The sequence below is a fragment of the Aquarana catesbeiana genome, linkage group LG03 (assembly GCF_042186555.1).
Source record: "Aquarana catesbeiana isolate 2022-GZ linkage group LG03, ASM4218655v1, whole genome shotgun sequence".
Taxonomy (NCBI): Eukaryota; Metazoa; Chordata; class Amphibia; order Anura; family Ranidae; genus Aquarana; species Aquarana catesbeiana.
Genome location: NC_133326.1, coordinates 404790777 through 404806829, shown reverse-complemented (window position 1 = coordinate 404806829; position 16053 = coordinate 404790777). Strand labels below are relative to the sequence as shown.

Below are 16053 nucleotides of genomic sequence, written 5' to 3'. Positions count from 1 at the left end.
AATATGTTTACTTTGGACTTTCACTATGAAGCATGATTTGCACATGTAATGCTATGGATTTTTTGAGCACTGCAGCACTTTATTGCATTTATATGGCATGAGTTTATATGCATCTTTATTAGTACTAGTTTTGTTTATATTGGAGAATATATGAAATTGATTGTTTAGCGCAACACTTTACGGTTTGTTATAACTTATGATAGCACATTGGATTTTCAGTTACATCATTATCTGTGCACAAATATAGTTAAAGGGGCTTTTGTTTTACCAGAACTGTAGGAAAACCTATTGAACCTACTAGCTGCGTTTAAGAGGAAGGGGATTCTCCTAACTTCTGTGTCCATTTCACAATGTCTTTGTCAGCTGACCTCTTTCAGAGTTTAAAATTAATTAACTTTAATACATTTTAGAAGAATACATTATGATAAACAAACATTATAGTGCATTTTACTGTTGTCTAGGAGTTAAAAATGCCAACAAAGTGATTGTAACTGGAAAAGCAATATGTATGATATATGACGTTGATAAATGTGAGGTTGGAAATGTTTGTCTTAATTTCCTTTTCTTAGAACTGGCCTGTTAACATGCAGGGTCCTCTCCCTGTTATGTAATATCTAATAAGAAAGAACTGTACTTCTAATTTCCTTTTGCATAGCACACTCACATCACAAGCTCCTGAACACTCTCCTTTAAATAAAAACAACATACCCACTGGATACTGCACACTGACAGACCCAAGGTTTGTAAGGTTTGTAAGTAGAACACCCCCCAACATACCCACTGGATACTGCACACTGACAGACCCAAGGTTTGTAAGTAGAACACCCCCCGGTTCGGTTTGCACCAGAACATGCGGACAGACAAAAAATTTGTGCAAACATGCGAAAAGGAATGAGCTGAACACCCCACGGTTCGGTCCGCACCAGAATTTGCGAACAGGCAAAATATTTCTACGAACACACGAACACCATTAAAGTCTATGGGACATGAACATGAAAACACAAAAGTGCTCATTTTAAAAGCGACGATTTTTTAGGAGTAGTGATTTTAATAATGCTTAAAGTGAAACAATAAAAATTAAATATTTCTTTAACCACTTCAATACAGGGCACTTAGACACCTTCCTGCCTAGACCAATTTTCAGCTTTCGGTGCTGTCGCAGTTTGAATGACAATTGCGCGGTCATCCATTACTGTACCCAAACTAAATTTTTATCATTTTGTTCCCACAAATAGAGCTTTCTTTTGGTGGAATTTGATCACCTCTGCGGTTTTTATTTTTTGCTAAACAAATTAAAAAAGACCGAAAATTTTGAAAAAAATAAAAGTTTTGCTTTTGTTTCTGTTTTGTAAAAAATTTGTAAATAAGTAAAGTTTTCTCTTTCACTGATGGGCACTGATAAGGCGGCACTGACAGGCACTGATACGGCGGCACCGATGAGGTGACACCAATGAGCGGGCACTGACGGGCACTGACGATGGGCACTGATATGCGGCACTGATGGGCACTGGTAGGTGGCACTGATGGGTGGCACTGATATGCAGCACTGATGGGCATTGATAGGGGGCACTGATGGGCACTGATAGGCGGCACTGCTGGGCACTGATAGGCAGCACTGCTGGGCACTGATGGGCACTGATACGTGGCACTGATGGGCACTGATACGCGGCACTGATATGAGGTACTGATAGGCATCCCTGGTGGCACTGGCAGTGGTAGGCATTGGAGTGGGCACTGATTGGCAGCTGCCTGGGCACAGATTGGCAGCTGCCTGGGCACATAGTGGTATTTCCCTGGGGGTCTAGGGGCATACCTGGTGGTCCAGTGTGGATGGCTTCCCTGGTGGTCCTGGGTGACTTCCCTGGTGGTCCTGGGCGGGATCCGAGGGGGGCTGTGCTGATAAACAATCAGCACAGACCCCCCCTGTCAGGAGAGCAGCCGATTGGCTCTCCTCTACTCGCGTCTGTCAGGCGCGAGTGAGGAAAAGCCAATTACCGGCTCTTCCTATTTACATCGTGATCAGCCGTGACTGGGCACGGCTGATCATGTGGTAAAGAGTCTCCGTCAGAGACTCTTTACCTAGATCGGTGTTGCGGGGTGTCAGACTGACACCCCACAACAACGATCGCCGCGATGCGTGCCACCGGGGGTGCGCAGCGGCCCGATATTCCTGACCACGTCATATAACGTCCGGTCAGGAATATCAAACCACTTTGCCGCCGTCATTTTGTAATAGGGCGGGCGGCAAGTGGTTAAATATCGTGCCTGGGGGTGTCCTTAGTATGCATGTAAAGTAGCGCATAGAACAGTACCACAGCAAAATGACATTTCCAAAGGAAAAAATTTAATCTAAAACTGCTTGCGGCTGTAATGTATTGTCAGGTCCCAGCACTATAGATAAAAACCATTTAAAAAAACAGCATGGGTTTCCCCCAGTCCATTACCAGGCCCTTTGGGTCTGGTATGGATATTAATGGGAACCCTGCACCAAAATAAAAAAAAATGGCGTAGGGGTCCCCCCAAAATCCATACCAGGCCCTTCAGGTCTGGTATGGATTTTAAGGGGAACTCCAAGCCAAAATGTTAAAAAAATGGCTTAGGAGTCCCCCCAAAATCCATACCAGATCCTTATCCGAGCACACAACCTGGCAGGCCACAGGAAAAGGGTGGGGGGGACGAGAGAGCGCCCCCCTCCTGAACCATAACAGGCACATGCCCTCAACATGGGAAGGATGCTTTGGGGTCCCCTAAAACACCTTGTCCCCATGTTGTTGGGGACAAGGGCCTCATCCCCACAACCCTTGCCCGGTGGTTGTGGGGGTCTGCGGGCGGAGGGCTTATCAGAATCTGGAAGCCCCCTTTAACAAGGGGACCCCCAGATCCCGCCCCCTATGTGAATGGGCATCGGGTACATTGTATCCCCACACATTCACCAAAAAAAGTGTCAAAATGGTAAAAATTGCAGTAGATGATTTGGGGCAAGTCCTTTATTTTAAATAAAAAGTGCTCTGCGATGTCCATTCATCTTCGATCACAGCGTCCGACGGACCAAAAAAAATGGAAAAAACTCTGCCTCTATGGGAGGCTCCTGCTGACTGCAGACTTTCTGCATTGACAGCTGTTATATAGCTGAGGGTGGGGCTACCCGGTGATGTAAATGAGTGACCGTGCCCCCCTCTGACATTACGTGATTTCACATGATGTCAGAAGGGGCGGGGTCACCCATTTATGTCACCGGGTGGCCCCACCCTCAGCTATATAATAGCTGTCATTGCAGAAAGACTGCAGTCAGTGGGAGCCTCCCATGGAGGTGGAGTTTTTTCTGTTATTTTTTTTTCTCGGTCCATTGAACGCTGTGATTGACGATGAATGGACATCACGGGACACTTTTTTTTAAATAAAGGACTTGTCCCAAATTGTGTAGTCATTTTTACCATTTTGACACTTTTTTTGGTGAATGTGTAGAGGTACAATGTACGCGATACCCATTCACATGGGGGCAGGGATCTGGGGGTCCCCTTGTTCCAGATTCTGATAAGCCCTTGTTCCCATCAACATGGGGACAAGGTGTTTTGGGGGACCCCAAAGCATCCTCCCCATGTTGAGGGCATGTGGCCTGGTATAGTTCAGGAGGGAGGCGCTCTCTCGTCCCCCTCCACTGTTCCTGTGGCCTGCCAGGTTGTGTGCTCGGATAAGGGTGCTGGGATTTTGGCTTGGGCTTCCCCTTAAAATCCATACCAGACCTGAAGGGCCTGGTATAGATTTTGGGAGGACCCTCACGCAATTTTTTTTTTAAATTTTGGTGCGGGGTTCCCCTTAATATCCATATAAGACCCAAAGGGCTGGAAATGGACTGGGGGGAACCCATGCCATTTTTTCAATGATTTTTATCTATATTGCCGGGCTCCGGCAATACATTACAGCCGTGAGCAGTTTTAAATGACGTTTTCCTTTACAAATGTAATTTTGCTGTTCTCATTCATAAAACTATGTATGGCTGCCGTGTAAGCAGCCTTACATAGTGTGGGGCATGGACTCAGCCCCCTGAGCCACGATTGGCCAAAGGCACCCTGCCTTTGGCGCGCTGTGATTGGCCAAAGCATGCAGGTCAGGTGCATGCTTTGGCCAATCAGCAGCCGTCAATGCACTGCAATCTCGTTTATTATGGCGCGTTCCGCGGGCGCTCAAATTTCCCGCAAACACTCCATAATGTTCGGTATTCGGCGTACGGGTGAACCCCCGAAGTTCAAGTCGAAATTACACTCGTCTCGAACTGCGGGCTCATCCCTACTAACCAACAAAACACAGTGTAATAGACACATAACATTATTGTTGAGGCCTATCATTTACAAGTATGGATGTTTAAATTGCTAACCACAAAACTTGCTCTATATGAACAGAAACCAATCGAAGAAGGACTAAAGCTGGGTATATATTCGTAGCTTTTTTGAATAAAAAATGTATGAAAATTCCCAGTAAATTCAATGGCTTGATGAATGTTGTTTGAAATTTAATTTGCTTCTAACATTCAGTTTTGGAATAAATGTAATTTCTTGAACGAACATTACATTGTTAGAAAACTGTTCATTTAAGAAAAAATGTACATCCTTCAAATTTTCTCATCACTATGGTCGAAAATGAATGTCAATTTCACCCCACTTATGATAAGAGGATTGAAAAAAGTTTCTAAAACAAACGTTTTCTTGAAAAATCTAGTATATGCCCAACTTAAGAAAGCCACACCAGTATTACTTGTCATATTCTCATTCTCTTTTGGTAATGAACTGCAATAACTTCTTTCATGCCTGCTCAGTCTGGGTATGCATCTGATGGTTCCACAACTGAAACTTCCAATAAACTTAGAACAGGCAGATTTTGATAAAGAATTTATATACAATGGCTTGCTAATTATACAAGTGCATCACTATTAGTCTTCATGCTATAAAAAAAAAACATCATAATAACTTAGCATTTTGCATTTTGTATTTTATGTTATTTATGTATTTTACTTTTTTTTTAAAGTTATATAAGCTAATAAATGTTGATGTCTACTACAAAAAACATCGAATTCTGCCTTATATACTATGTGCTGCAGCCTGTACTAGGATCTCCCTTGGACAAGCATGATAAAATAACATTGTATTAACATGCAAGCTAGATTTTTCATTTAAAATATTAATTTCAATAAATGAGCATTGTCAAAGCAATGCTTCATAAAGGTATGCCACAGTTGAAACAACACAAATTTACTGTATGTAGCATTCCATGTGACCACAAAAGATTATTGTAATGTAGATCATCATCATGGAACTTGGAAGTCAATAACATATTTTATATTTGCAGTTGGAATATAGTGGCTCCCTTGATGAAGCACAAAGTAACAGTGATATGTTGTATGAGAATAAAGCAATATGTGCCTCTTTCGATGCCCGTCGTTTGCCTACCAATGGTGCAGTGCTCCCCATTCCAGCCCTCTCTGCATTCGCATTTTCCATCTTTGCATGTTCCATGTTCAGTACAGCGAGGATGACAAACACGTTGGTCACATGCCACCCCAGTCCACCCTTCCTCGCAGCGACATGCTCCACCAACACAAACACCGTGAGTGCCACAGTCCACTGAGCATACCTCTGCAATAAAGAGCAGATAGTCTTAGGAAAATAACAATATCAGTTGACAAAAAAAGACATATGTTCAATATTGTTTACATAAATAATGATATTGCCTATAAAAAATATAAGGAAAAAGTTTCTTCACTAAAGTAAAGAACTTACCTATATCAATCAATAAGATGCCTTGTTTTAAAATATCAAAAAATAAATATTCTTTATAATTATGGCCATTAGAGGTTAAAGCTATTTGCAAATGGCCTTACCAGCACAAGCAAGAATGCTGGTTGGTGAACATGCGATACAAATATGAATGAAAAATTGCTAGAAGGTACATATTCATGTGTTGTTCTTATTGATAAAGAATGTGTTGCAGCATTGACTGCTTTTCCTAATTCAAAATGTTCTTCAAAAAGATAGACAAGAAAGACAGGACACAAATATCACCACCAGCAGTCTGTGCACATAAAAGGTAAATGGCATGTATTTCTAAAATATTACAATTTATATATGAGAGCAACTTTTAATTCTGCTGTAAGCATTCTTCAGTTGGTATGTTTAACTTTGAATAAATCAGTCTAACTTGTGAAATATTCTCATAAAATAAGCACCCACTTTCACCCATGTAATACCTCTTTTAATGGCTTGTATATTCAAAGACTATTTTTGTTTGTGAGACTGCAGATAAGCCAGCAAATTATAGTTTGCATTCTGAATACAATTACAATCTCTGGTGACTTGTTGTTATGGTTAATCAAATTAAAGCATATCTAAACCCTAAAGCACAGTGTAATATATTGTAGCTTACCAGGCCTTAGATGTGGTGGCTTAGCATTTTTAACATTGGAATCTTGCCAGTTACACAATTCCTGTCTTGGGATGACAACTCTGCACTGTATATATGGAGGAGCAGCATTGTTACCCTAGGCTGCTCTCCTGATTTAAACTGTAAACATTCCCCCATCTCCTCCTTTCCATTAAATAAAGAGAGTTGTCTTTTAGTTAACAGAAGATAACAGGAAGGCACATAATATTGTATGAGATTTCAGTTTAGTGTGTAGGATATTACATGCACTGAATTTCCAGAATGACCAGCAGGTACTTGATAAAATTTAATAAGGCTTAAAAATAAAAAAAAATAATGCATCCACCGCATATAAGGAGTGGAAAGTCACAATATATTACATTTGTCTTCCAGGGTTTATATGTTGTATATACTTTAGAGCTCACACAGTATGGTTCATTCACTTTGTCAGTGGGCTTTGGGCCTGTCTTGATTGGAAAATTCAAACTACATACATACACTTGTGAAGTCAGGCACTGATGTTGGACAAGAAGGCCTGGCTTGCAGTCTGCTCTCTAATTCATCCCAAAAGTGTTCTATCGAGTTGGCCCACCCTTTGCAGCTATAACAGCTTCAACTCTTCTGGCAAGGCTGTCCACAAGGTTTAGGTGTGTCTATGGGAATGTTTGACCATTTTTCCAGAAGTGAAGTCAGGCACTGATATTAAATAAGAAGGCCTGGCTCACAGGCTCTGCTCTAATTCATCCCAAAGGTGTTCTATTGGGTTGAGGTCAGGACCCTGTGCAGGCCAGTCAAGTTCCTCCACCCCAAACTCGCTCATCCATGTCTTTATGGACCTTGCTTTGTGCACTGATGTGCAGTCATGTTGGAACAGGAAGGGGCCATCTCCAAACTGTTCCCACAAAGTGGGGAGCATTAAATTGTCCAAAATGTATTGGTATGCTGACACCTTAAGTGTTCACTTCACTGGAACTAAGGGGTCAAGCCCGACCCCTGAAAAACAACCCCATACCATAATCTCCACTCCACCAAATGATTTGGACCAGTGCACAAAGCAAGGTCCATAAGGACATGGATGAGTGAGTTTGGGGTGGAGGAACTTGACTGGCCTGCACAGGGTCCTGACCTCAACCCAATAGAACACCTTTAGGATGAATTAGAGCAGGGCCTGTGAGCCAGGCCTTCTTATTTAATATCAGTGCCTGACTTCACTTCTGGAAAAATGGTCAAACATTCCCATAGACACACCTAAACCTTGTGGACAGCCTTGCCAGAAGAGTTGAAGCTGTTATAGCTGCAAAGGGTGGGCCAACTCGATATTTAACCCTACAGACTAAGACTGGGATGCCAATAAAGTTCATGTGCGTGTAAAGGCAGGTGTACCAATACTTATGGTAAAATAGAGTATAGAGTAGTTAAACATAGTCTGACCCTTATCTACTATACTACAAGTGGGAGTTTCAAAGACACACATAACCCTAAAATATTATCTTTACAAAACATGTAGACAGAGCCTAACTTAAATAAGTACATCATTAAAATAGTCTTAAACTACTTAGCAACCAGCAACTGTTGAAACAATAAACACTTTGATCAGGAGTATATAATGTAGAGTGACAACCACTTTGTTATATACCACATAGTGGGGTTGATTTACTAAAACTGGAGAGTGCAAAATGTGCTGGAGTTGTTCATGGTAGCCAATCAGCTTCTAACTTCAGCTTGTTTCATTACGTTCTAACAAAAAAAATGGAAACTGATTTGTTTCTCTGCAGAGCTGCACCAGATTTTGCACTCTCAGTTTTAGTAAATCAACCCCAATGCACAGAGTGTGTTGGCCAGCAGGAGGTAAACATTTTAAGCATCTGTGGCTAGTAGGGATAAGTGAACAGGCCAAAGTGCCGTTCACTGGACAATCCACCAACCGAGCAGGAAGGTTGTAAACCCCTAACATAGCAACAAACCCCACTGAAGTCTTTAGAGACCAATCTAGTGATTTTTTTCTACCCTTTTTCCAAGCCTTATTTACACGCTTTTGTTAAAAAGGTGCGTAAGTACCTTGGCATTGCAATGGGAGACATGGGGGATGATTTTACAGCAGCAATTTAAGTTGCTGATCAATATAATTTAACTCTTTAAATGTAACTCATTTGTTTACAAACAGCATCTGAGATCTGTCATTTAGATGCAGAAGTACTGAATGACAGAGCACCACTTGGCTTTTTTTTGGAAACACTGCTGGGCCCAGGATGGCTTGCTGCCTCTTCTTTCCTGGCTACCTAGGCCTTGATAAATGGCTGGTTTTCATTTTAGGAAGAATAAAAAAGCATAGTTCTCTTTGAAATTTATACCACATCCTTATCCAGGCACGCAGCATGGGTGACCAGCAAAGGGAGCAGTGAGCATACCCCTGAACCATTCATGGCCCCATACCTTCATCTCTGAGACTGAACCCTGCAAGGCAGCAAAACTTCCTCTCAAAAGCTTCCTTGCAAACACCTCGTCCCTATGTTAATGGCCCCCAAAATGGTTGTTGGGGGGTTTGCAGATAATAAGAGGAAACCCAGATATCTGCCCCCAATGGAAATGAGTATGGAGTACATTATAACCCATTGTCACTCATTCCGCAAACAAGTAAAAAGTAAATAAAAACACCCACATCATGAAAAAGCCCCTTATTGAAAAAGTAAACAATGTACCTTGATGTAAATCCAACTTGAGTCATGTCATCCGGTGATGTAAATCCTCATCAATCACATTCACCCACTGACCCACTGTTTTTATATAACTTGACTGTGGATCCTGAGTGACATCATTGAACAAATACGGTTATGACTATACTTGGCAATTACCAATGCAAAAAGACAGATTCCCAGCCAGTTTCTGTTTGTAAACAAACCTGCACAGGGGTCTTTCATTTAACAGTGGTAGCACTACTGCTGTACTACTGCTAGCATGGTGGTAGTACAGAGGTAGTGCTACTGCTGCTAAAAGATAGGTCAAAGGCTGGTTTGTTTACAAACAAATGCAAACAAGGGTCTGTCCATTTGCAGCAGTAGTGCTACTGCCACTAAATTGCAAATTATTGACCAGCTGTTACTTTTAAAAAAGCCAGCCAAGGATCGTAGGCGACATCATTCACCAAATTTGCTCTTTGAGTTCACCCAGGATACCCAGCCAGTTTGTTTGCAGGCAGCCATTGATCTGTAATTTGATGGTGTAAGAGCCACAGGCTAGCATCATCAGACTGCAGGTCATTGTGGCAGCAGGTCTAAAAAACATTGAACTTCAGGTTGTTATTATGATTGATGATGATCTTTATCACTGGATGATGTGAATGATGTCATATTTACATCAGGAGACAGGGTTTAATTTTTATTTTAAAGAACTTCACAGTGTGGGTGCTTTATACACTTTATATACTTTTTACTAATGATTAATGAGGTTTAGTAAAATACACTCTATTTAATACCCTAGGGTGTGGATATCTGGGGCCTCTATATTAAAAAGGGGGCCTTACAGATTCTGATAACCCCATTTATTTTAGGAGGGCAAGTGTTACCACTCCTCTTAGCAAAGTATGGCTCAGAAGTGGGGGTACATACTCACTACCCTCCTTTTCCTGGCTACCCAGGCTGCATGCCTGGATAAAGGTCTGGTATAAACTTTAGGGGAACCTCACATTTTTATTTTTGTTGGAAACAGTTTAACTGTTCGCAGACATGCCACAGTACATATTCTGTGATGGGGTGGCTCCTACAGGCACCGCAATGTACCCATATGTTGCTGCCTGTTTCTGAATCCTGCCTGCCCACTACCCTGTGATTTGACACAGCAGGAGTTTGTCAGCAGATCTCAGCCAGGACCTGCTGAAGGACTATGTCTAATCACAGACAAGAGCCCTGTGTTGACAATCAACGCAGGGCTCTATACAGAGGGAACAATCATGTTTATTTTTCCTGATAAGCAGAGAAAAGAAAAAAAATCAATCTGTAGTAAAAAGCAGCAGATATTATACTCATTACACATTGAAACACACATAATTAACCCATTGATTGCCCCTAGATGTTAACCCCTTCCCAGCCAGTGTCATTAATACAGTGAAGGTGTATGTTATTAGCACTGATCACTGTATTTGTGTCATTGGAAATTAAAGCAGGGAGACACAGCAGCACTCATCTGAGTGTAGTATGATTAGTAAAGTTCATAATTTAATGCAATTAAAAAATGGCAACTCATCTTATCCCCATATATTAGCGTAGTAGCTAACCAAGCAACTGAAACAGGCTCCTTTCCTAGGGAAACTCTAGAGGTCCTCATTGTAGCAATACCCAAACCCGGGAAACCTCCCTTAGACCCCGCAAACTTTAGGCCAATATCATTGCTAAATAGCAATATCAAAATATATGCCAAATTATTAGCCAACAGACTACAACCTCTTATGGTCACCTTAATGCACAAAAACACAAAGAAAAGAGGGCGCACCAGTGCATTATCTTTTGGTACATTTATTCAGAAAACATAATGAAAACTACTGACAAAAGTAGGAGACAATCATGCTTAAAAAGGTCTTTGACATATGGCAGTCTGTCTACTGATTGCAGTCTCCGAGTCCTGAAGAGTGGACATACGAACCTCTGCTGGCTGACGCATTTCGAAGGTATTACTTCTTCATCAGATCCTCACATCTGAGTCAAATCAGCAGTGTTTCCCTCTGGGGATAATAGAGATAACTGGCTTGGTGCTGATTATAAACCTCCTTCCTCCAAGACACCTGCTCCTATGGGACATAAATCCCAATCGTCTCGCCAAGTAGGATAGGTATGCAAAAAGAGAAGGCAAAATCTAGTGCTCTCAGTTTTAAAATATTTATTCCTATAAAAAAAGGTAGGTAAAAACTCACAAGGATGGCACTGTAAGCTGTGCAAGCTGGAAAAAACATTCAGACACAATAGGTCTCAAGATGGAGATCACATCGCGGCCATCTTGAGACCTATTGTGTCTGAATGTTTTTTCCAGCTTGCACGGCTTACAGTGCCATCCTTGTGAGTTTTTACCTACCTTTTTTATAGGAATAAATATTTGAAAACGGAGACCACTAGATTTTGTCTTCTCTTTTTGCATACCTATCCTACTTGGCGAGACGATCGGGGGTTTATGTCCCATAGGAGCAGGTGTCTTGGAGGAAGGAGGTTTATAATCAGCACCAAGCCAGTTATCTCTATTATCCCCAGAGGGAAACACTGCTGATTAGTCTCAGATGTGAAGCTCTGATGAAGAAGGAATACCTTCGAAATGCATCAGCCAGCAGCGGTTCGTATGTCCACTGTCCAGGACTCAGAGACTGCAATCAGTAGACAGACTGCCATATGTCAAAGACCTTTTTAAGCTTGATTGTCTCCTACTTTTGTGAGTAGTTTTCATTATGTTTTCTGAATAAATGTACCAAAAGATAATGCACTAGGCTGGTGTGCCCTCTTTTCTTGTGTTTTTGTCTACTACTAGGATATCCCTATCCTGGAGGGCAGCAAGGCCGAAAGCCATTATCCAATTTGATCTTTTGGATCACCCAGCCAACACACCTGTGCTCAAGTGTATTTGCTTCTTTTGTAGTACTGTTCACCCTAGTGCACCCTGACCAAGTAGGGTTTATTAACGGACGTCAGGCTCCCGATAGCACTAGGAGATTAATTGATTTAATTCAGGGGGCAGAGCATCACCAGCGCCCTCTCTGCTTCTTTCTCTGGACACAGAGAGGGCGTCCTACAAGACCTACAGAAATTTGTCCTTACTGGCTCATTTGGACAAGCTATTCAAGCCCTATACTCCAACCCCAGCACTAAAGTATGGATCTCTGGCATGTTGTCAGACCCATTTACTATTTCCAATGGTACTAGACAGGGTTGTCCAATGTCTCCCCTCATCTTCGCTCTTGGTATTGAACCCGTTGCAGAATCTATTCACGCTTGCAATGAAATGAAAGGACTAACAATCGGTCAGGAAGAACACATCATTGGATTATATGCGGATGACATATTCCTTGCCTTAACTGATCCCTCTCCTCTTTACCAGCGCTACAAACTATTTTAAGGGAGTTTGGTTCGAACTCCCTATATAAAGTGAACAAATCTAAATCATCTATACTACCTTTTCGACTCCCTCCATCATTACAAAAAAGTTTCAGAGGTTTCCTCATTCTCTTGGGCGCACTCATCCCAGATAACGTATTTAGGTATTAGATTAACTTCCCCTGGCAATCACATTTTCAAGGCAATCTACGATCTCTTGCTCAGTAAACTCTCAGAAGTTTCTCAGAGTTTATCCAAAGCTACAGTCTCTTGGGCAGGCAAAATAGTCTTTTCCAAAATGTTTATATTGCCTCATGTGTTTTACTGTTTTCGATCTATCCCTCTTCCTATATTATCAGCACACCTTAAGACTCTGCAAAAAATGGTGAATACTTTCCAATGGAACAACAAAAAAGCTAGAGTTGGTAAAGACTCTATGTTTACACTTGCTTCCCATGCAGGATTAGGAGCTCCTGACCTCGCTAAATATTATAAAGCTTCCATTTTAGAACAAACTAAATTCTGGTGGTCGCCCACATCAGACAAGAGATGGATCCAAATTGAGCAACAAGCAATAACCTATGACCTCCAGGCTGTCCTAGGGGCCTCTTCGCTTACCCATAAAATCCCAAGATCCTTCTTAGACACAGCCAACGCTACACTTCGGACATGGGTCTCCACCTTAAAGCTTGCTGGCCATGACCACAAAATAATTGACTCAAACACCCTACTTTCAGCACTATCCATAGTAATCCCAGACCTAGACATATCATCATGGAGAAGCCGGGATCTCAACTTAGTAGCTCAACTATTTGATCAACATCAAATGCGCTCCTTCCAAGACCTTACAAAAAACTTGTGGTGTAAGGTACTACCTTTTCAGAACTTTTTGTGCCATTTCCCAATGAGAGATGCATCGGGATAGTTTTTTGGGTCAAGATAGGGTTTGTTGCCATTTCAGGGTCGTGTAGGAGATTCCTAGATCACATTCCCAAGAGATCATAGTTGGGAGCCTGTCCGGTTTCATGTTAGAGCATAAGGCTGCAGGTTTGACCAGTTTTTTTCGAAGTGAAGAACGTGTAAATAGATTGTAACAGTAGACCCGACAATTCATTACAGCCGCGTTCAGTTTAAGGTGACAATTTTTCCTTTAGAAATGTCATTTTGCTGTGGTACTGTTCTAAACATGGGAAAAATGCACCACTTTACAGGCATACTATAGACACCCCCCAGGCACAATTTTTAAAGGAATATTTCATTTTTATTGTTTCACTTTAAGCATTAAAAAAATCACTGCTCCCAAAAAAACGGTCATTTTAAAAATTTTGTTTTGCATTGATACATGTCCCCTGGGGCAGGGCCCTGGTCCCCAAACACTTTTTATGACAATAACTTGCATATAAGCCTTTACAATGAGCACTTTTTATTTTTCATGTTAGTGTCCCATAGACTTCAAATCCGGCAGCTTTCGAATTTGCCCTGAACACTATATATTGTTCGCAGAACATTCGAACAGCCAAAGTTGGTCCCAAACTTATGCTCGGGCCGAACCGTTCGCCCATCCCTACTCACAAGAAGTAAAATGTATAACGGTCGAAGGTACGAAGGTCGTCAACCCTTCTAACCCCCGCCCACTGACGTCACAGCTGACGATTGCGCAACTGTCTGGTTCACTCAGAGCCCTGGAATCCACCAGCGTGAACGAGCCTCCACCAGTGCCCAAACCCTCCAGCTACCAGGATCAGGATTGTACAGAGAGGCCAACCCATGTGACATGCCCTTATACATATTACTTCTTGTGAGTTGCCATTTTTTAATTGCATTAAATTATAAACTTTACTAATCATACTACACTCAGATGAGCGCTGCTGTGTTTCCCTGCTTTCTTGTTCAAAGAGCTACTTCCCCCCTGTCAGCTGGCTGCACACACTGAGGGTAAAATCAGCAAAGAAATATTAATCCCTTACTATTGAACTCTACACTGACTTTTTCCCCATATACTTTCTAATCTTTATTGTTTTATGGTTTACTTTATGTCCAATTTTTCCTATGCATGAATCATTCATTTTTATGGTCATTGTTTTAAACATTTTTATATCTGGGGTTACTTTTTTTGCCTGCTGCCATTGGCCCCCATATTTTGGTCTATCAGAGTTTTTTTTAAATATATATATTTTTTTAAATAATCCATAGCCCATAGGCATAGCATACGGGATTGCAGGGGTCACAATCGCAACCCCGCCCCTAGCTCCAGGAGGCCCCTGCAGCCTCCCTGTCATATTATCATATCCTCCACAAAATCCAGCTCTGATCTGCCCTAGGGCCCCACAGCCATGCTCCAGTACTGGGCTTCTACTATGCCTTCCACAGTACGCACCCCCTCCCATTGGATGGGGAGAAGCTGTGAGCGATTTCCTAAATGGAGAGGAGCACAAGGTGAGAACAGCCCAGGATGGGGAAGTGTCTGTGCTGTGTGCTGGCAACATGGAATGGTAACCGAGCTTAGCGAGGCAAGAGGAGGAGAGTGCTGTCCTGTAGCCACGATGGGACCGATGTCACTGGTGAGGTATGACACTGCTCAGTGTCTCCTAGTCACCAGATGGGATTCTCTGTACCCCCCACCCCCACTCGGGGATGCCTACTTACCCCACTTCCCTGACAACTGAGGAAAAGACACACACCTCCAGGAGGTGACCTTCCCTCAACACTGACAGAGAAACCTTCAGAAGTTGCTAAAACAAATCCCTTTACACCTCCTTGAGGGGGCCCCTGAAGGGCTGCAGGGCTGCCCCCCCACGCCCCCTGACCACCCCCTCCATCCTGCATGCTATGCCCAGCTGCTGAGTTCCTTTCCCATTACAGCACTCTATACTGTTCCTCCTCCACAGGGCTGAAATCACATTCCTTTACAACACAGCTAGTTAGTCATGATCTGCACAAGGTGTATCTGCCTACTGCAACTACACTGCCGTTCCGACCCGAGAATTTCACAGGTCAGAACAGCAACATAAAAGCCAGATACACCCTGTGAAAACTGACAGACTATGTGTAAAGGAATGTGATTTTAGCCCTGTGTAGCATGGGGGGGAGCTGTATACAGTACTGGTGATTCCATGTCCTCTGATGTAAAGAGGAACTCTGGGAACTCAAAACTCATAAGCCACTTTGAGTATCTTGGCATGCGGTGGATGTATCTGCACGCACGTTGGAACTAGTGGGGGGCCCAGTTCAACTTTTGCATCGGGGCCCACAAGCTTCAAGCTACGTCTCTGCCATAGCCCCAGCTTTTTTTCTGCCCACCTCATTTCCCCATCGCTTCCCAAGTGCCACTGCACACCCCTGTGTCACTGGAGATGTCAGTGGCAGTTAGTTCCCACAGAGCGTCAGTAAGGGCCCTTTCACACTGAGGCGGGGGCGGCGTCGGCGGTAAAACGCCGCTATTATTAGCGGCGTTTTACCGTCGGTATTAGGCTGCTAGCGGGGCGGTTTTACCCCCCGCTAGCGGCCGAGAAAGGGTTAAATACCACCGCAAAGCACCTCTGCAGAGGCGCTTTGCCGGCGGTATAGCCAC

The 16053-nt window shown here is 42.7% G+C and overlaps 1 protein-coding gene across 6 annotated transcripts in view; it reads right to left on the bottom strand.

Annotated features, from left to right (window-relative positions):
• Nucleotides 1-16053, bottom strand: part of TENM2 (teneurin transmembrane protein 2) — a 2056834-nt gene that overhangs the window by 389313 nt on the left and 1651468 nt on the right. For all 6 annotated transcript variants that reach the window (XM_073620699.1, XM_073620701.1, XM_073620700.1 and 3 more), the window contains one exon: nucleotides 5445-5630. In XM_073620699.1, the coding sequence (XP_073476800.1) occupies nucleotides 5445-5630 (186 nt within the window). The remainder of the gene's footprint in view (nucleotides 1-5444; nucleotides 5631-16053) is intronic.